General features: G+C 45.9%; 1 protein-coding gene and 2 pseudogenes across 1 annotated transcript; all 3 read left to right on the top strand.

Moving 5' to 3' along the window:
• The first annotated feature begins 934 nt into the window (after positions 1 to 934).
• On the top strand, positions 935 to 2,210 carry LOC140537811 (uncharacterized; annotated as a pseudogene).
• A 3,145-nt stretch (positions 2,211 to 5,355) lies between these two features.
• Positions 5,356 to 8,580, top strand: LOC140572232 (uncharacterized). The gene is made up of 8 exons (XM_072692741.1): positions 5,356 to 5,877; positions 5,920 to 7,186; positions 7,244 to 7,395; positions 7,525 to 7,619; positions 7,708 to 7,825; positions 7,951 to 8,034; positions 8,182 to 8,335; positions 8,459 to 8,580. Exons 1-8 carry the CDS (start codon positions 5,356 to 5,358, stop codon positions 8,578 to 8,580), a joined length of 2,514 nt encoding a protein of 837 aa, XP_072548842.1.
• A 1,954-nt stretch (positions 8,581 to 10,534) lies between these two features.
• On the top strand, positions 10,535 to 11,915 carry LOC140537802 (uncharacterized; annotated as a pseudogene).
• Positions 11,916 to 14,728: the final 2,813 nt, after the last annotated feature.

Genomic DNA, 14,728 nt, shown 5'->3' with positions numbered 1-14,728 from the left:
TAAGGGGGCTAGCAGCTCATCCCTAATTCCTTTCACCAGACGGTGATCACTCCGTCACAGGGCAGACTCCAGGGACAAGCAAAAGCTCCATGTTGAAGTTCTCCATCCCACACTCCTGCATACAGGTCATCAGGACTCCAGGACATCTTCTCCACCTCCTAAGTATCAATAAAATGTTTTGTAAGCCATTTCTTAGTGACGGTCATTTTGTTTAACCTCCTGCCTCATGCAGGGGGTCTATCATCAGAGTAACACTGTACACTCATGTAGCACATCACTGTTTTAATGAACTGATCTCAGAACTGTGGTAAAACAGTGTCTCGGGCATCAGGCGGTGTATTCATATCTATTCAGTGTAATAACATTCAGTGAGGGAGCTTATAGAGCTTCAGCTTTCTGCTTCCATTCACCACCACTGTGAAGAATTCAGACTTCAGAGTAATCCCACTCTGAATGACTGTTCACATCTTAATCATTTAATTAATATTTATTTAATGCAGTAAATGTAACTTATGGATGTTAGCAGCATAGTCGGGTACTTCACCCCTGCATAATATAAAACCCCCGACCCTTTATTAGGTGAAAACTCCCTGCTGAATTATAGCTGTTAGGAGTCCAAATCACGGTTAAACAAACAACTAGTTCTAAGACTAACAAACAAAACTAACAGAAACAAACCAAACAGGCCCAGCCAACATACCCTGAACCCACATGAAAACATACACATGCACAAAACCAGGCAAGAGCAGGCCGAAACAAAGAGGTACGTATACACAGACAGACAAGGAGCACCTGGAGCTAACAAGGGGGCGTGGCTAGTACAGAGACACAGGTTGGATCATTGAGGAACAGGCGGGGCTAGAAATGACAAAAACAAACAGAGCCAAGGGCTTGTGAGTAAATGGTGCGGCCAGACAGAAACACAGGTGTGACTATGGTGCTGTCCAAGTCGGAGCTGCCAGGCAAGTTCAAGGCCTGGATGTACCAGCATGGCATTCTACCACTTCTGCTCGTCCCCCTGCTGGTCTATGACATGCCACTGACCACAGTCGAAGGCTTTGAGAGAAAGGTCATCCAACACCTGCGGAGGTGGCTGGGCTCAGTGGCTGGGCCTCAGCAGCATTGCCTTGTATGGGTGGAAGACCAAGCTACAACTCCCCTTCAGAGGAGCCTAAGGTTACCGTGCAGGAGAGGTGCTGTTGTACAGAGACTCAACTGACAACAAAATCACTGTGGCGAGCATTGAAGTGAGGACTAGCAGGAAGTGGGGAGATCAAGAAGTGGAGGATCAGGCAGAAGCTCAGCTTCAGCACAATGTACTGGTGGGAGTAGTGGCATCAGGACGGGCTGGACTTGGTAACAAACTATGACCCTCCTACAACCAATTCCAGGGGAAAGAAAGTCGTTACTTGGCCCAGGAGGAGGTCCGAGCAGGAGTGGAGGAAGTTCGCTCTAGTCCAGTCCATCCAGCCTCTTCTGCTGGGACCTGGCAGAAACACCGGCATGCCCACTGTGCCAGAGAAAAGGATCGCTGGAACACATCTTGAGCTGCTGCCCCAAAGCCCTGAGAGAAGGGTGCTATCATTAACGCCATGACCAGGTGCTGAGGGTCATAGCAGATGTCATCAGCATGGGCATCTACTTCAGGAGGCAGCAACAAACAGCAAAGCACTCCATTACATTTGATAAAGCCGTGGCGAAATAAAAACGATGCCCAGGCCAGGCAGGGGGGTTTCTGACAAAAGCAAGGGACTGTCAGCTGAAGGTGAACCTAGACAGGCAGCTCAAATTTCCTACCACCATCATAGAGACCATGCTCAGGACAGATCTGTTACTGATGTCTGAAACAACAAGACAAGTGGGCCTAATGGAGCTAACGGCTAAAGCTCGGACGGAGGAGGCTTTTGAGAAGAAGAGGGCTCAGTATGAGGAGCTGGTAAGCGAGTACTGAAGCAGGGAATGGAAGACCTGGTGAGACCCTATCGATGTTGGGTGCAGAGGCTTCGTAGGTCAGTTACTCTGCAGGACTCTCAAGAGGTTGGGGATCAGAGGGCTGCACAGTAGAAAAGCCATCGGGAAGATCTCTGATGCTGCAGAGAAAGCATCTCTGGTGGCTGTGGATCAAGCAGGGGGATCTGGACACTGGTTGGGCCGCCTGGGCGAGGGTGTGTGTTGCTGAAAGACCTGAAACACCCAATGACCCCAGGTAACATCACTGATGATGTGTGTAACGTTGTTCTGAGAGGTGTATTAAAAACAGATGGTCGTGTGATTTCACCTGCTTGTTTCATTCAATAATTTCTGCATGATTTGTGTTTGTCTTGAGATGTTTTACTGACAATCATCCAGCATCTCTCTAAATAAGTATCAGTGTTGTCTAAATTAAATATCTTCTTGGAAGCCTGAAGCAAAACAAGTGATTGGTCACTTTTCATTTAAATTGGCCTTTCAGCCAAAATGTCTGAAATCCACAGATTTGGACATGGTGCCAGTGTCTGAAAGCTGTATATTTTCCTTCAAGTTACAGATGAATTTTTAATATTACACCTCACAGTTCTTTACAACTGACCTGAACTTCACCTAGTGATTTTCCAGGATTTTAGGCCCGTCTAAAACCGCCTCCCTTATATTCTCCTTTCTCTTCGTCTCACTTTCCTCTTTATTCCTATTTCTCTCCAACTTGTATTCACTCATTTTTATTTTTATTGTTCTTCTATTTTTACTCCAGGGTTGTTACTTGTTCTTTATTCCTAATCCGACTATTTCTCAAAACCAACTTTCACGCAGTGACTGATATACACACGTCTTCCCGTTAAGAAGATAAGAGCCCAACCTTCATTAATCTCACATGGTGTGATTTAGCTCAGCTTATCGTTACTAATGAGGCTTTCCTACACTTTTACTTCAACCTTCCTTTCCTCTTATTTTCTTATTCTTTTATTTTCTCTGTTTCCTTTATGTTTCTTTATTTCCCCCTTATCTGTTAAACATGTCCATATTCTGAGTCATCGTATATTTCCAGATAAGTTCACATGTCAGCCATGAAGCTGAATACACTACACAAGTAAAGACACGTAAAGAGGACAAGGTGAGGTTCTCTGTTTAGACATCTATAAAAACCTTCATTATTTACTGATTTGTGATATAAATGTAGCTGCCTTTGCTAGATAGAGTCAGCTAGCTAGCTAACATCAGCTAACTTAGCTAGCTAGAAGGCTTGCAGTTGCTCTCTACACAATATATGTTAGACTTGGTGAAAGTGTAACCAAGCGTACAATTCTTTAATCTAAATTAAAATTTAATTAAGTTCAAATGACCACAGAAACATATGACACGCTTGAATTGAAAGGAATTTATTTAGGGTCTGGTAGCAGTGTACTACCTAGGTCCAATAAGTCTAAATGTTACTGGACTGGAGCGTTTCTTTCATCTTATGAAGGATTTGCGTTGAGTTGTACTGACATATTATTTGCAATGACATTCATGAAAAGAAAATATAAAATGTGCACAAATTCACATTTATAAATGTGATCTAAACACATGTGAAATAGGTTGAAATAGGTAAGTAGTTCTGAACCTGAACACTGAACCTTGAGATTTCTCTTGCACAGTCCTTAGAAAATGGTCGCTGGGAATGTCCAAAAAAAAAATAATATGCGAACCGTCCTTGGACTCTGAACGTTGGTGTAAAAAAAATATGTATTTGGGTACCCAATAAAAAAAATTTCAGTGTGTTAAGCGGTGTACTTAAGTGCTCCGATGCAGGCTAAAGACGGTCGTGACCAACATCTCTCTCTCTTTCTCGATCTCTCTCTCTCTCTGTCTCTCTCTCTCTCTGTCTCTCTCTCTCTCTGTCTCTCTCTCTCTCTCTCTCTGTCTCTCTCTCTCTCTCTCTCTCTCTCTCTGTCTCTCTCTTTCTCTCTCTCTCTGTCTCTCTCTCTCTGTCTCTCTCTTTCTCTCTCTCTCTGTCTCTCTCTCTCTCTCTGTCTCTCTCTCTCTCTCTCTCTCTGTCTCTTTCTCTCTCTCTCTCTCTCTCTTTCTCTCTCTCTCTCTCTCTCTGTCTCTCTTTCTCTCTCTCTCTCTCTCTGTCTCTCTCTCTCTGTCTCTCTCTCTCTCTCTCTCTTTCTCTCTCTCTCTCTTTCTCTCTCTCTCTCTCTCTTTCTCTCTCTGTCTCTCTCTCTGTCTCTCTCTCTCTCTCTCTCTCTCTCTCTCTCTCTCTCTCTCTCTCTCCAACGTGCCTCTCGCGCGTTGCTGAAGCCGGTCAAAGTAACATAAGCTGAGCGCCCTGCCAGCCTAGCAGGAGACTCTAGCAGGAGAATCAGTAAACAGAATAAAGGGTATGAAGGTAGCTGGGGCTGGCTGCAGTATATCAAACCTCTCCTTCCCCCTCTCCAAGCTATCTGAGCCTCGTGCTCTCCTGTCTATGCTTTTCAACATAAACTTGCCGTTTTTGCCATAAATCAGCTGCTATTGCGGGAAATAGCTTCGACAGATTGCCGAAAACTGCCGCGGTTTTCTTAAAGGGGCAGCACCCATTTAAGGGCTACCATTCAACTAAAAGGGCTTTATTATAGCTGGGTTACAGGAGCACTTACACACCTCTTAAATCCAGTATTATTTATTTTTATATACAAATTGAACAAATCAAACATAGAAATCTCCTGAAACAGACAGTATATAAGAGCTAATAGGTTTTATAAAGGCCACGATCTGACAAATTTAATTAACCCATAATATGACATGATGATACAGTGGCACAGGAGTGCTCCCATAATGCTTTGGGGTTCATTTAGGATTTGTAGTTAGTTATAATATTAAAAAATAATAATTTTATATATAATATTATAAATAATTTTCTGTAAGAGAGAATTACATAGATAAATTCAGTTGTAGCGTCTCTTCTAGTGTAGCCGTTTCTCTTTATTGGACATGTGGACAGTGTTTAAAGGGGTCAGCTGTGCTTGTTTCCACTGTATTTTCCCAATCAGGGAATTCCAGTAGTGATATTCCATATTTTCAGTGAAATAATAATCATATAATAATATAATAAATGTATTATAATGTATTATATTATAATAAATATATAATAATAATAATAAATAAATGTATTATTAGAGACTCATTCTGGGTCGCTGTTCAGACGCTGTCCTGTAATTCAGTTCAGACTGGGAGGAATTTGCAGTTTGAGGCAGTGGGTGATGTCATAATGGCCTGGAATGGGGGCGGAGCCAACAGAATCATTTCCATGGCGACGGGCTGGTTCCAAGTATAAGAAGCAGGTGCTTGGAACTAGGGGCCTCATTCAGCAGTGTGTCCCCAGGAGGAAAGGTGAGGCTCACAGCTGGATTGCTCCAGATGCAGTGGGTACGAGAGCTGCAGTGTTTCTGGAGCAACTTCTGCTCCAAATTCTTCAGCTGCCGCGATGACAGCCGAGCCCTGGAGCGGCAGAGGGAGGAGGAGTGGTTCCACCGGCTTCAGACGGAGAGGAGGAAGTCTGAGAGGAAGCTGAAGCTGCTGAAGAGGAAGCTGAAGAAGATGGAGGCGGAGGAGAGGAGCTTGGACATGAGGAGGAGGCAGCGAGAGAGGGAGAGAGAGATGCAGGAGAGGAGAGAAAAGGATTGGTGGAGCAGCTGGAAGGAACTGAGAAGGGAGGAGGAGCAGGAGCTGAAGAGCAAGTCCAACGTGGAGAGAGAGAGCCTGCTCCTCCTTCAGCAGATCCAGAGAGAGAGAGAGGAGGAGCAGCTGGAGTGGAGAGAGAGAGAGGAGATCCTGAGGAGGCAGCTGAAGGAGATGAAGGAGAGAGTGGTGCAGATGGAGCGTTGGAGTGAGGACGAGAGGAGGTGTGAGGACCGGTTGGAGAGGAAGAGAGAGAAGGAGGTAAGAAAGAGGGAGATTAGGAAACAGATGATGGAGGAACAGAGGGAGGAGAAGAAGAAGGAGGAGGAGCTTCAGCTTCAGTCTGAGAGAGAACGAGCCCTGGAGAAGAAGCTGGAAAGAGAGCTGAAGGAGAAAGAAGAGGAGGTGGAGAGGGAGAAGAGGAGGATGGAGGAGAAGGAGATGGAGATGCAGAGAAAGCTGGAGGAGATGAAGCAAGAGATGGAGAGAGAGCAGGAGGTAAGGAAGAGAGAGATGGAGAAAGAGGAGGAGAGAAAGATGGAGATGGAGCGAGAGGAAGAGAGAAAGATGGAGATGGAGCGAGAGCAGGTAAGAAAGAGAGAGGAGGAGAGAAAGAGGGAGATGGAGAGAGAGATGGTAAAGATGCAGGAGGAGAAGCTGCATCAGAGGCGGCTGAAGATGGAGAGAAGGAGAGAAGAGAAAATCAGGGCTGAGAGAGAGCGAGCCCTGGAGCAGAAGATGGTAAGAGAGCTGAAGGAGAAAGAAGAGGAGAGGAGGAGGATGGAGGAGAAGGAGATGGAGAGAAAGCTGGAGGAGATGAAGAAAGAGATTGAGAGAGAACAGGAGGTAAGAAGGAGAGAGGTAGAGAGAGAGGAGGAGAGAAATAGAGAGATGGAGAGAGAGGAGGAGGTGAGACAGAGAGAGGTAGAGAGAGAGGAGGAGAGAAAGAAAGAGATGGAGAGAGAGGAGGAGGTGAGACAGAGAGAGGTAGAGAGAGAGGAGGAGAGAAAGAGAGAGATGGAGAGAGAGGAGGAGGTGAGACAGAGAGAGGTAGAGAGAGAGCAGGAGAGAAAAAAAGAGATGGAGAGAGAGGAGGAGGTGAGACAGAGAGAGGTAGAGAGAGAGGAGGAGAGAAAGAGAGAGATGGAGAGAGAGGAGGAGGTGAGACAGAGAGAGGTAGAGAGACAGCAAGAGGCCCAGAAGATCCAGGAGGCCAGGCAGGAGCACATACAGAAAGTGAGGCAGCGGAAGAGGGAGCTGCTGAAGAAGATGTTCGCTCCAGGAGAGCGTCTCTTCAGAGCGGCGGAGGAGGGAGCTCGTCGCAGGGGCTTCAGAAGGAACAGGAAAACCGGGTTCTCATCTCAGGAAAAGAAGGAGGAGAACCCTGAGCTGGAGAAAGAGCAGGACAAGCCAGTCTCTTCCAGTGGAGGACCCCGGTTCATCAGCGTCAAGCCCCTCAACACAATCCCAGAGCCTGAGGAGGAGCCTGAAGCCATACCTCCCTCTCCAGCTGATTCCTCCACAACTTCCACTGAGGAGGACAGTGTGGTGGACCAGGAGAGCAGCGCTGGTCCTGAGAAAGCCGACCATCGAAGAGAGCCCTCAGAGAATTCGGAGGCTCCAAAAGAGGCTAAAAGCAGCAAGGTGGACAAGCTGCAGGAGATCTTGCGGCAGCCGCGTCCAGAGGGCAACATGGCGAAGTGTTGCGTGGAGCGGGACAGGCGGAACAAGGGCGGTCCCACCTACCGAATGTTCAAAGAGGGAGACGACAGCAAAGAGGTCAGTGATATGATGGGCAGTCATGAGGTCCAGGATTAACGTCCTGTTGTGGCCGAGACCAATCACTATTTAAACTCTACTGCATCTTAGTGAACTCTAACCTCTCTCTCTGCTCCTCTTCCTCAGCAGTTGTTGATGGTGGCGAGGAAGGTGGATCACAGGAACACCTTTGAGATCCAAGTAGGCGAGTCTGTGGATGGTGGGAGTGCTGTGGGTCTACTGAGGTACGTAGAGATTTCTGACCAAAGTCCAGTCCCCCTCTCTCAGTAGGTCAGGATCATGTGTTCTAAAGATTCTCTGTGTTTCTTACAGGTGCAATAAAAACCGGACGGAGTTCACGCTGTACGGCAACAGAACCAACCCTGGTGTGAGCGATGAAGTTCCTCTAGTGGAGAACCACAATGAGCAGGAGCTCGCAACCATCCGCTACGTGAGTACATGCCGTCACACACACACACACACACACACACACACTGTACACACACACACACACTCGTGCTGGGTTCTGCCCAGTGCCACAGATGACTTGACTCATGCTGTGTGTTCTACTTGCAGGAGAACAGCTTTCTGAGGTGGAAGAAGATCTCAGAGAAGACAACAGTCGTCCTTCCCTGCCTGTGCAAGAAGAAGCCTTCAGAGGTAAGACCACCCTGTCTCAGTCACTTCCCGTACTGTAATCAGTATCACTGCTTATAAATAATAGCTTATTAAATTATTGGGACTTTGTTCTACTTAGGAGTCATATAGAGAGTTTTCTTAATATTCCTGTATTTTTACTGTTAACAGGGAAAACCAGTACAGGAGCCATGTAGCAACAAGATCAGACTGCAGAACAAAGCTCCACGGTGGGACGAGGAGAAAGAGGGATACGTGCTTGACTTCCACGGAAGAGCTAAAAGACCCTCTTCTAAGAACTTTCAGCTCTCCTTCCCTAAAAAACGTAAGTTCAACAGCCTTTACTTGCTTTCTTCTCTATTCTCTCCATCTGTCTCTCTCTCCCACTCTGCCGTAGCTCTGTACTCTCTCTGACTCATGATCGGTCTCTCTGCTTGTGTCTCCACAGAGGACTTGGTCATTATGCAGTTTGGTCGCATGGACGAGGACTCCTTCGCCCTGGACTACAGCTCCCCCTTAAGCGCGCTGCAAGCCTTCGCCGTTGGCCTGTCCTGCTTTGAGGCCAAGTAACATCATTCACAGGTTCTTGTCCTGAACAGGAGGTGGCATGAGGAGGACCAGAAAACACCAAACAACAGAAGACTAGACAGGGGTACAGACAGTAGACAGACTTCTTTGGTGATCCGGTGACTATAATAATTTATAAGTAGTTCTGACCAGAGGAGGATGGGTCCCCCATGTGAGTCTTGGTTCCTCCCAAGGTTTCTTCCTCCAGCTTTGAGGGAGTTTTTCCTTGCCACTGTCGCCGTTGGCTTGCTCACTAGGGGTTTTTAGGTTTTACGTTAGACAGTAACAGGGATAAGGATAGGCACCAGATCAGGAATAAGGATCTAAAATTGGGGAGGGAATTGGGGTAAAACTGTAAAGAAAAAGTCTGTTCAACTGTCTGTGAGACCAGCCTGGGCACAGATTTGGGAGCTGGCAAAAGCCCGGTAGGGGCGATCAATGTCACTGACTCCAGGGCCACGGAGCGGCCATGTGAGCAGGAGCTGACACAGGGATTATGGCACCTTGCATGGACACAGGAGCAGCTGGGACAGGAACAGGAGCCGACGTGGCCAGGTGGTTAGGCAGGAGCAGAGAGGGGAGGAGGGTGGTGGGGTCACCGTAGGGAGCCGTGGCTGTCCGAGGCCCAGCCCGCATGGTTGCCTGGTTGTGCATGTCTTTTGGGACATGCATGTGGGCAGCTGTTTGTAGCTCCAGCGCGCCCTCTCGGACACATGCCTGCATCGGAGCTTGGAGCACCAGCAGGGTTGTGTCCTGGCACGCTGTGGCAATGGGCATTGCTGGAGGCAGCCATGAAGTCGCCCTCGATTGCCGCTGTGGCACACGCTTCTGGGTGCCCCCCTCACCCTTGCGAATCTGGCCCAGGGCCAGGAGGGACATAACTGGCACGAAACCAGGTTTGGGGCTAGAAGCCAACAGGCGAGGGTGGTCAGCCATCCACCCTGGCTGGGTTGGACTGGCCTCAGCCACTGGTTATTAGTTATTAGTCTCTCCGAGTCTCTGTCCTCTGCTGCTCCTTTCCGTGTGTGTGTGTGTGTTTGAGCTGGGGTCTTATAATAAGGGGGCTAGCAGCTCATCCCTAATTCCTTTCACCAGACGGTGATCACTCCGTCACAGGGCAGACTCCAGGGACAAGCAAAAGCTCCATGTTGAAGTTCTCCATCCCACACTCCTGCATACAGGTCATCAGGACTCCAGGACATCTTCTCCACCTCCTAAGTATCAATAAAATGTTTTGTAAGCCATTTCTTAATGACGGTCATTTTGTTTATCCTCCTGCCTCATGCAGGGGGTCTATCATCAGAGTAACACTGTACACTCATGTAGCACATCACCGTTTTAATGAACTGATCTCAGAACTGTGGTAAAACAGTGTCTCGGGCATCAGGCGGTGTATTCATAACCATTCAGTGTAATAACATTCAGTGAGGGAGCTTATAGAGCTTCAGCTTTCTGCTTCCATTCACCACCACTGTGAAGAATTCAGACTTCAGAGTAATCCCACTCTGAATGACTGTTCACATCTTAATAATTTAATTAATATCCAATTAATGCAGTAAATGTAACTTATGGATGTCAGCAGCATAGTCGGGTACTTCACCCCTGCATAATATAAAACCCCCGACCCTTTATTAGGTGAAAACTCCCTGCTGAATTAAAGCTGTTAGGAGTCCAAATCACGGTTAAACAAACAACTAGTTCTAAGACTAACAAACAAAACTAACAGAAACAAACCAAACAGGCCCAGCCAACATACCCTGAACCCACATGAAAACATACACATGCACAAAACCAGACAAGAGCAGGCCGAAACAAAGAGGTACGTACACACAGACAGACTAGGAGCACCTGGAGCTAACAAGGGGGCGTGGCTAGTACAGAGACACAGGTTGGAACATTGAGGAACAGGCGGGGCTAGAAATGACAAAAACAAACAGAGCCAAGAGCTTGTGAGTAAATGGTGCGGCCAGACAGAAACACAGGTGTGACTATGGTGCTGTCCAAGTCGGAGCTGCCAGGCAAGTTCAAGGCCTGGATGTACCAGCATGGCATTCTACCACTTCTGCTCGTCCCCCTGCTGGTCTATGACATGCCACTGACCACCGTCGAAGGCTTTGAGAGAAAGGTCACCCAACACCTGCGGAGGTGGCTGGGCTCAGTGGCTGGGCCTCAGCAGCATTGCCTTGTATGGGTGGAAGACCAAGCTACAACTCCCCTTCAGAGGAGCCTAAGGTTACCGTGCAGGAGAGGTGCTGTTGTACAGAGACTCAACTGACAACAAAATCACTGTGGAGAGCATTGAAGTGAGGACTGGCAGGAAGTGGGGAGCTCAAGAAGTGCAGGATCAGGCAGAAACTCAGCTTCAGCACAATGTACTGGTGGGAGTAGTGGCATCAGGACGGGCTGGGCTTGGTAACAAACTATGACCCTCCTACAACCAAGTCCAGGGGAAAGAAAGTCGTTACTTGGCCCAGGAGGAGGTCCGAGCAGGAGTGGAGGAAGTTCGCTCTAGTCCAGTCCATCCAGCCTCTTCTGCTGGGACCTGGCAGAAACTCCGGCATGCCCACTGTGCCAGAGAAAAGGATCGCTGGAACACATCTTGAGCTGCTGCCCCAAAGCCCTGAGAGAAGGGTGCTATCATTAACGCCATGACCAGGTGCTGAGGGTCATAGCAGATGTCATCAGCATGGGCATCTTCCTCAGGAGGCAGCAACAAACAGCAAAGCACTCCATTACATTTGATAAAGCCGTGGCGAAATAAAAACGATGCCCAGGCCAGGCAGGGGGGTTTCTGACAACAGCAAGGGACTGACAGCTGAAGGTGAACCTAGACAGGCAGCTCAAATTTCCTACCACCATCGTAGAGACCATGCTCAGGACAGATCTGTTACTGATGTCTGAAGACAAGACAAGTGGGCCTAATGGAGCTAACGGCTAAAGCTCGGACGGAGGAGGCTTTTGAGAAGAAGAGGGCTCAGTATGAGGAGCTGGTAAGACCTGGTGAGACCCTATCGATGTTGGGTGCAGAGGCTTCGTAGAGCAGTTTCTCTGCAGGACTCTCAAGAGGTTGGGAATCAGAGGGCTGCACAGTAGAAAAGCCATCGGGAAGATCTCTGATGCTGCAGAGAAAGCATCTCTGGTGGCTGTGGATCAAGCAGGGGGATCTGGACACTGGTTGGGCCGCCTGGGCGAGGGTGTGTGTTGCTGAAAGACCTGAAACACCCAATGACCCCAGGTAACATCACTGATGATGTGTGTAACGTTGTTCTGAGAGGTGTATTAAAAACAGATGGTCGTGTGATTTCACCTGCTTGTTTCATTAAATAATTTCTGCATGATTTGTGTTTGTCTTGAGATGTTTTACTGACAATCATCCAGCATCTCTCTAAATAAGTATCAGTGTTGTCTAAATTAAATATCTTCTTGGAAGCCTGAAGCAAAACAAGTGATTGGTCACTTTTCATTTAAATTGGCCTTTCAGCCAAAATGTCTGAAATCCACAGATTTGGACATGGTGCCAGTGTCTGAAAGCTGTATATTTTCCTTCAAGTTACAGATGAATTTTTAATATTACACCTCACAGTTCTTTACAACTGACCTGAACTTCACCTAGTGATTTTCCAGGATTTTAGGCCCGTCTAAAACCGCCTCCCTTATATTCTCCTTTCTCTTCGTCTCACTTTCCTCTTTATTCCTATTTCTCTCCAACTTGTATTCACTCATTTTTATTTTTATTGTTCTTCTATTTTTACTCCAGGGTTGTTACTTGTTCTCTATTCCTAATCCGACTATTTCTCAAAACCAACTTTCACGCAGTGACTGATATACACACGTCTTCCCGTTAAGAAGATAAGAGCCCAACCTTCATTAATCTCACATGGTGTGATTTAGCTCAGCTTATCGTTACTAATGAGGCTTTCCTACACTTTTACTTCAACCTTCCTTTCCTCTTATTTTCTTATTCTTTTATTTTCTCTGTTTCCTTTATGTTTCTTTATTCCCCCTTATCTGTTAAACATGTCCATATTCTGAGTCATCGTATATTTCCAGATAAGTTCACATGTCAGCCATGAAGCTGAATACACTACACAAGTAAAGACACGTAAAGAGGACAAGGTGAGGTTCTCTGTTTAGACATCTATAAAAACCTTCATTATTTACTGATTTGTGATATAAATGTAGCTGCCTTTGCTAGATAGAGTCAGCTAGCTAGCTAACATCAGCTAACTTAGCTAGCTAGAAGGCTTGCAGTTGCTCTCTACACAATATATGTTAGACTTGGTGAAAGCAGATTAAACAGTAGAGCCAAAAAGCTTTTTGCTCCAAAAAGAAACTTTCTGCTTTGTGTATTTCTCTTCACAGTTAGCTAGCTACATAGCTAATTAGCTGATAGCTAATGTTAGTTAGCTATTATAACACTCCACAATAAAAAGTAGCATTAAAGATACTAGCTAGCTACTCAGCAAGATAGCTTACAGCAATTTACTGATTTAAAACTCTGTTTTACATTAAAATGTATCCATAACTTTTAGTTTTTATTTAGCTAGCAAATATGTCCCACCGTTTGCTAACTAACACTTTACCAGCAGTTTGTTAGCTAGCTATGTTAGCTGTGTAGCTAATGATATGTGTTGGTTGCTTAAACTACAGAGGTAACTTAGTAATAATAATAATAATAATAATAATGTAAAAATAAGTGCATAGATGTACAGAGCATTTCCATTTGCAACATTAAAAACCCTGTGCAGTGAAATGCAGTGCAGGTGTTGTGGATCGCTGCTGAAGATAAATGTGTTCTGCAGTAAAGAAGGTTTAGCTTTGACACTTTTTCCTCATGTTATTTATTCAGTAATTTGTTATTTGTCATTTGTACATCGCATTTCACATTTCACCACTAGGACTGCTTTCAAATCTGGCACCGAATCTCCTCCTTAAAACTGATCTTGAGCCATTTTTTCTTTATTGCAGATCGACATGAGTGTGATTTCTGTCCTGACGGATGAAGAGTTTGGAGAAAACGTCCCCAGATATGGAGATCGTAGTGCAGTGAGAGCTTGTTCCCTCAGAAAATGTCCACTTGCAGTTCCACTGAACTTCTCAAAGATAGAAATCTCCTGAAACAGACAGTATATACAGCTGAACCAGAAGTTTACATTCACTATAGAAAAAGACACATATGCATTTTTTTCCTCACTGTCTGACATGAAATCAGAATAAACTTTTAGTGTTTTAGGTCAATTAGGATTAAAATTATTTCTATTTGCTAAATGACAGAATAATGAGAAATTTTAATACTTTCTTTAAAGTAAAAGTTTAAATACATTAAGATTACTATGCCTTCTGACAGCCTAAATGATGATGTCATGTCTTCTGATAGGATTATTGGCAACATCTGAGTTAATTAGAGACACACCTGTGGAGGTATTTTAAGGCACACCTGAAACTCACTGCTTCTTTGTGTGACATCATGAGAAAGTGTAAAGAAATCAGCCAAGAGATCAGGAAGAGAATTGTGGACCTGCACAAGTCTGGCTCATCCTTGGGTGAAATTTCCAGAAGCCTGAAGGTTCCTCGTTCATCTGTACAAACAATTATATGCAACTACAAACAAGATGGGAGTGTCCAGCCATCATACCGCTGAGGAAGGAGGCAGGCTCTGTGTCCCAGAGATGAACGACGTGCTTTGGTCCAAAATGTGTCCAAATCAACCCAAGAACAAAAGCTAAAGACCTTGTGGAGATGCTGGCTGAAGCTGGTAAGAGTGTGTCATTATCCCCAGTGAAACGAGTCCTGTATCCACATGGGCTAAAAGGCCACTCTGCCAGGAAGAAGCCATTACTCCAAAAGAAACAGAAAAAAGACAGATTAATGTTTGCAAATGCACACAGGGACAAAGACCTTCATTTTTGGAGACATGTCCTGTGGTCTGACGAAACTCAAACTGAACTGTTTGGCCATAATGAGCATCGTTATGTTTGGAGGAAAAAGGGGGAAGCTTGCAAGCCTGAGAACACCATTCCAACTGTGAAACATGGGGGTGGCAGCATCATGCAACATCTCAAGACATCAGCCAGGAAGTGAAAGCTTGGGTGCAAAAGGGTCTTCCAAATGGACAATGACCCAAAGCAGACTGCCAAACTGCTTACAAAGT

Source organism: Salminus brasiliensis, chromosome 1 (assembly GCF_030463535.1).
Source record: "Salminus brasiliensis chromosome 1, fSalBra1.hap2, whole genome shotgun sequence".
In the NCBI taxonomy this organism is placed as follows: Eukaryota; Metazoa; Chordata; class Actinopteri; order Characiformes; family Bryconidae; genus Salminus; species Salminus brasiliensis.
This window is presented reverse-complemented; position numbering and strand designations above follow the sequence as displayed.

Bases quoted from the DNA above. Each gene is read 5' to 3' on its own strand.
- LOC140572232 (XM_072692741.1), top strand. From the start codon at position 5,356: ATGCAGTGGGTACGAGAGCTGCAGTGTTTCTGGAGCAACTTCTGCTCC. The intron at 7,187-7,243 runs GTCCTGAGAAAG...AGGCTCCAAAAG, and splicing joins GGACCAGGAGAGCAGCGCTG to AGGCTAAAAGCAGCAAGGTG. The intron at 7,396-7,524 runs GTCAGTGATATG...CTTCCTCAGCAG, and splicing joins AGGGAGACGACAGCAAAGAG to TTGTTGATGGTGGCGAGGAA.